Source organism: Myotis brandtii, unplaced genomic scaffold, assembly GCF_000412655.1.
Source record: "Myotis brandtii unplaced genomic scaffold, ASM41265v1 scaffold182, whole genome shotgun sequence".
NCBI classification, from domain to species: Eukaryota; Metazoa; Chordata; class Mammalia; order Chiroptera; family Vespertilionidae; genus Myotis; species Myotis brandtii.
Genome location: NW_005356751.1, coordinates 933,483 through 939,872, shown reverse-complemented (window position 1 = coordinate 939,872; position 6,390 = coordinate 933,483). Strand labels below are relative to the sequence as shown.

Below are 6,390 nucleotides of genomic sequence, written 5' to 3'. Positions count from 1 at the left end.
AAGGACAGAGGGTGGGGTGGGAACTGGGTGGAGGGGAGCTATGGGGGGAAAAAAGAGAAACATCTACTTTATTCAAATTTGTAATTTTATATAAATGAGGCCTGTCTTTTTATATCAATTACAATGTTGGTTCTAGTGATTATGACAGGAAGATTGATCCCTTTAATTTTTATAGCATGTCTTTATTATTTTTCATGTGTGAAGAAATAAGAACTATGTAAATACTAATCACCATGGAAATATGATTGCCAAACACCAGCAGAGTCCTTGGCTAAAATTCAAAGAACCTTAACTAAATCATCTATAATTTCATGTATTTATATTCAGTGTTTACTAGTAACCCACCTAAGAAACACCTGCAGGATTTAGGAAAACCCCTAATTATTTCAAACTCCATTGAGAGTGTGAAACTTCAGAACCAGAAAAGAGCTTAAAGATGATCTAGTCCAAACATCTCATTCACAAGGAAACTTAAAGTTCCAAGGGACAAAACATCCAGACTACAAAACTACCTCAGACCAGACACAGCATCAAGCACAGCATGCCCTGAGTCCAGAGTCCTGAGGCTCTTGCTGGTTCCCTTAATAGATCTGTAAGAAACTGTACAGCTGCACAGATGGCAAAAGGAAAGCAAAATCAGGAGCAACAAAAATCCACTTCATTATTGTACAACTAGGATTCCTACACCTTTTCCTAATAGAGGTATCACTGGAGACTGTGCTGTACGAAGAAATCCCTTGAGAAAATTTTTCCGTAGCAACTTCTTCTCCTAGCTTCAACCCTTAGCTGTGCCTCCACCAGAATCAAAATGACAGAGCTACAAAGTGCCAAACCATAGCTCCCTTCACATGAACTAAATCCATTTATCCAAATGTATGCATTCATTGAACAAGTATTTACTGAGTGCCGACTCTATACCAGGCTCAGGTCTAGGTCCTGGGGTACAGCATCTGCACTGGCAGCTGGGCTTACTAGTATGCCTGGGTTCCCTCAAACCCATCCACTTAGAATACTGGAGGGTCTGCGAGAGCCATGGCATTAATCGTGTGCTGGGTCACACTGTACGTGCTCACTGCATTAGGAGTCTTCATAATCATGTTCACTAAGTTCAGGGGACAGGACTAGAACTTGACTCAGGCACCTTTATCCACAGTGCCAAAATCCAGTCAGCTCTTATATAGTAAAAATCAGGTGGTGTGCCTGTAACTCATGACTGACATATTGCTACAACAGATGCTAGAAATGCCCTTACTGGAGATTTAGGTAAAAGGTCTCTAGCAGTGAAAAATAATGTTAAATGCAACCATGGATTGCCTAGAGATTCTACAAGATTTCTGTTTGACATTATACTATGACTGATTCTGTTTGGTTCCATAAGTAATTATTATATAGAGGATATTTTATTACATGCACTGTTTTAAGAACTGCAGAAACAAAAATGAGTATGATGTCATCCCTCCCCTTAGGTCTGCCGACGAAATGGACATAAACAGATAGTCACTATAACGTGATAAGTGTGGTAGTGAGCTATGCACGCAGTACCTTGGGATGCAAATGGAGGCAAACTTCACCCATCTTGGGCAAAGCAATGGAGCATATAGTGGCTTCCTCAAGGAGAGAGTACCTGAACAGGAGTTAGAAGGCTGAATAGGAGTTAGTCAGGCAAATGGGGGAACATTCCCGACAGAGACAATGTGAATAAAGGCATAAAGACATGAAACAGAATGAAATATGTGTGAGGGAAAATGAGCAGTTTAGAATCACAATAGCAAGAAATTAAAGGAAACCAGAGAGATACCCAAAGCTCTGATTGGAAGGACCGGGCACATAGTAGTGTTCAAAATATTTGATAAAAGAACTGGCTACAGCTTTCATCAAGGAAAAGATATGAGCATTTGTCATGCATGTTGGGCATATTTTGTATATTCATTTTGTTAGTAGAAACAAAATATAATGCATAAATAGAATAATAAGAACATGATGCAGTCAGCAAGAACATGGCTCACTCAGCATGTTACTTTGAAATGCAGGCATAATAAAGAGGAAATGGCTGAACAGTTTCGATATTCTTGTGACCATAAGAGAGGAAAGAGCTGGGGTGGGGCCTGCAGAGAAGACACGGGCTGGGATCATATGGAAAAAGATAAAGGGGGCATGCTCAGGGTCTCCGAGTTTGAGAACTTCTTGGATATAACAACCATCTCTTTTTTCTCCCCCCACCCCATGCCCAGATACAATCAACATAAATAAAGTACCTGTGACTCTACCTGCTTTCCTCATGGCAAAGCATGGAGGAAAGCATGAACTGGGAAGAAGTAGAACTCATCTTTACTTCCTGGTAGTTGCTTTCGTAAGTGGACTTGAGTCCCTCACTGCTGCTGAAGAGGGAGAGGATATCCAGAGCAGGGGAAATCGGCACAACCCATAGTCTAACAATTCCATATTGAAACACACAGGAATTCTGGCCCAGAGTAGATTTTCAGTAAGGATAAGAAAACAGAAGCAATCAGGTTAATAAGGGAGGGAGACACCATAACTACTGGTCATAAATTCTAAAAAATTTTCATCATACACAAAAAAAAACTCAACAAGGTGAAATTTATCTTTTTAATATCTCTAACACTGGTTTTCTGTTCATAATGTATCTTTTTAAAAAATAAAAAGTGAGGTTGTGCATGTATGGGGGCAGAAGTATATGGGAACTCTTTGCACTCTCAGCTCAATTTTTCTATAAACCTAAAACTGTTCTAAAATATAAAGTGTGTTTAACAAAAACAAAACAAAACAAAACAAAAGTCCATTAGTATAGAAGTTGATGCAGCTCAAGACTGGGAGCCTGAAGTCCATGTTCCCAATCTCCAGGCCCAGAACTGTGACTCTGACCCTCACATCCCTGGACTGCCTCCCTGTTTTTGCTCCTCTAGGCATCTAAGGGCCTATGATTGAGCTCCCATGATGACAAGGGGCTGAGACTCACTTAAGTTCATTTGAGTGAAGAATGGGAAGGACATATATTAAGAACACAAGGCAAATAAAAGGATAGGGAACCAAAGGAGGGCTGAGTCGCACAGAGGCTAAAAATTAAGTTTAATATTGATTCCCAGGCAGGCACAGTAAAGAGAGATCTATGGCATTTCTGCTGTATCGGTGTTAACGGGGTCATCATAATCCATGTGTCCACATAACTCTTCTCTGTTTTACCTTTTCTATACTCCTCGGAAAATTGCAACAATTTCCAAAACAAAACATCTGAACTTTTGAGACTAGGCAACATCACAAGACAGTTGCCAGCTTGTGAGTGAGCTACCCTTGGGCCAGGGCCTCCCCTAGTCCAGTCAGCTTGACCAGAAAGGGCTGCGTCATATGGTTCCTCAGCAAGAGTCGGGAGGGACAATGAGCCTTAGCAGGAACTGTGGGTACAGCGCTCACTATGAATTCATTTATGACGCACTGATGATAGCAAGGCCTTGGCAGAAATCTTGAGATGGAAGAAATGACATCTGGGTGGCACTAGAGACTTAGCAATATAAAAGGTACGTATGCAAGGTCTTTAACAGCAGAGACACAACTGGACATTTCTAAAAAAATCCATTCTCAGCACTCCTTATTCCTTCCCCACCCACTTCTATCCCATAATTTAGAAAAACATCTACCCCCACTTTCCAATATCCTAGGTTCTGAAGACATTTTAATTGAGCAAAATGAGACCTTAAGAGACACAGGGACAAGTATTTGAAGGTCCATTCCAAAGCTAGATTAACCTTTTCCTTAGCTTAGAGCTGTGTCCACATACTTATCATAGCCCTAACTGTGATTCTTCCACCTTTATTGTTGTAACACAGTGATTTGGAAGAACAATCTGGTCTATACAGCAAATGTCACACTGTAGAAATGAGTACTTCTGACCCAAAGCCTTGCTCTGGCAATCCCTTCTTAAAGCAATTGCAGGCAGCCCTTTCCCAATCAGGAAGCAGCCAGCAGAGCTGGAGCTCTAGAAGCCTCCAAGGAAGTCAGTCAGAACTGAAGAGACCTCTTTATTCCTTTAAAGATTTGTTAGTATACACTGGAATTGCTGAGTTTCAATACACGAACAAGCAAATGGGGTGGGGGTGCGGGAGGGGCACTAACCTTTGAAGTCCCGGCTTAAGAAAAATTAAAATAATTAAATTTACTCATTAAATGGCTATACAAGCAGACTCAAAAGTATTCTAAGACAATTACAAGGCAATGAATATTTTATAGGTGTACCTTGCTTTTTATACATTACATTTTCCTAAAAATATAATTGAATAAGAATGCAAAGAACTAGAACATAAATGGTAAGACTGTAAACCTGTTCTAGTAGCTGGGAAGTGAGGAGATGAATATTCAGGGGGAAAACACTATACTATCCTAGTTCTTTTTATTATATAAAATAGAATAAAAGACAAAAGTTCACTGTGTGAAAAAAGATTGTCAAGTGATGAATCATTTCAATATCAAAAGATGTTTTTAAAAATACATGTGTTAGTATTGAGTTTGAACAAAGTAGATAGAGAACATTCACAAATGCTATTGGAATTAACCAGAGAGTTCACATTTTTGGTCACATGAGTTAAGTAGCTTTTTGAAAAGTCAGTTGATCTCTACATGAAATCTCTGATGAGATCATGAGATAGTGAATTCCTGAAAAACAAGGTCTTATTAGAAATCTTATCCTAGGTAGTACTGACCAATGTTACTGAAATAAAATAAAAAGAAAAACATAAATCAAATTAATCTTTATACTTTTTATTTTTTTTTAGATTTAAGAAACCTTTCATATATACTAATTATACATACTTCTATTACACAAATATAATTTTACATACCACAACTAGGAAGTGAAGTGGGCAGACTATTTAGAAAAAAGACCACAAACTTTTGGTAGAAAAAAGCCCCACAACTTTGAGAAGACAAGAATAAAGATTCTTGCCTTGTGTTTTGTGTGTGTTTTTTTTTTAGCATTATGATAATGTAAATAATAAATTTCTTAAATCATTCCTATAACAATAAGCAAATCTATTTGTCGGCTCTCAATGTTCTTTTTAAAATTCGATAGCAGCTGCCACTAGTGTGTTAGACTATACCACCCTGAAGGCTTCTGATCTCCAAAGCTAAAAATGTGATGGAAAATCCTTTAGGCTGAGCCTCAGAAATGATTTCAAGAGCCTGGTAATAAGCAATTACATAAAACTATTTAAAGTTGCTAATTATCACCATAGACAAGCAGTCAGGAGGTCACAGTTCTAGCAACATTTCCAAGGTAAATTGTTTTTCATTTTTATAAATTGTTTAAATCACATTCTGTGAGGATAGAAGTGGAACAAGAGGACCACACGATAGTCAGTTCTCTGCTTGCCAGGTCCAGGCCTCTCTTTCTGATCATGCCAAAAGGAGGTCAAAGAACCATGGTCCATGTTAATCTGAAGAGCCATGTTATTGGGCATTATTACCCATTTTATAGATGAAAAAACAGAGGTTGGGTGAAATAAGGTAGCCTGGCCAAGATAACATGGCTAGTTAAGTGATAGAGCCAAGATTTGACCAAAGAATGTGTAGCCCCAACTTTCATTCTCTCTCCATTACAATGGGCTCATTAGGAGGTTTCTTATTCAAACTTCAGCTCAAATGTCTCTTCTCAGAGAGGCAGGCCATCCTCTTATATTAGTAGCTTTATTTTCTTCACATTTTAAAGAGACTAGACCCTGAGAGTCTTTTCCAGTTGAAAACAAACAAAAGCCTTTTGCAGGGTTTCTTCAAATAGTAACTTGGATAAGAATTTTTCAAAGAGGAGAAAAAAGGAAATGACCCAGAAAGAAAAAAAATAAGGATGATGTTAAGAAGGAAAGCAGAACTGCACTTTCTCCCGTGTTGCTTCACTGAAAGGCTAAGAGGCGTGGGAGCGGATTCTAAAGGCCAAGTGTGCAAACCTGACTACTGTCATGCCCCATGGAGTAATCAGATGCTCACAATCAAGGCTCTGTGGAAGATTCCCCGAAAAGATACACCCCTTTAGGCACGCGGGTGAAATAGACATTCAGAGTTTGAAATGTCAGCATGGGGTTGTGGCTTTCTTAAGAAAATAATGAATTAGTATTTGTGTTATGTTTGAATGCTTCTTAAGTACCTTCAGAAGACTCTGTGAAAGATTTTTAACCTTGATATTAAAAATTTAGGGGCCCTTAGAGAGAAGAAATACATTATCTAACACAAAACTATTTATCTGAGGCATGTATGGTACAGTGTGCTGAAATGGGTTTTACATTACAGCTTTTCCTGGTTTCAATTTTGCATTATCCTTGCCCACCATTCTTGGGTATTCAGACTCCGTTAGACAGTCTTAATTCTTCCCTAGTTGAAGGAACTAAC

At 38.7% G+C, this 6,390-nt stretch overlaps 1 protein-coding gene across 1 annotated transcript in view; it reads right to left on the bottom strand.

Annotated features, from left to right (window-relative positions):
- The window catches only part of MYO5A (myosin VA), a 146,719-nt gene extending 145,622 nt beyond the window's left edge, over positions 1–1,097 (bottom strand). Inside the window, exon 1 of the mRNA XM_014537833.1 lies at positions 1,014–1,097. Coding sequence (XP_014393319.1) covers positions 1,014–1,097 — 84 coding nt within the window. The remainder of the gene's footprint in view (positions 1–1,013) is intronic.
- Between the last annotated feature and the right edge of the window lie 5,293 nt (positions 1,098–6,390).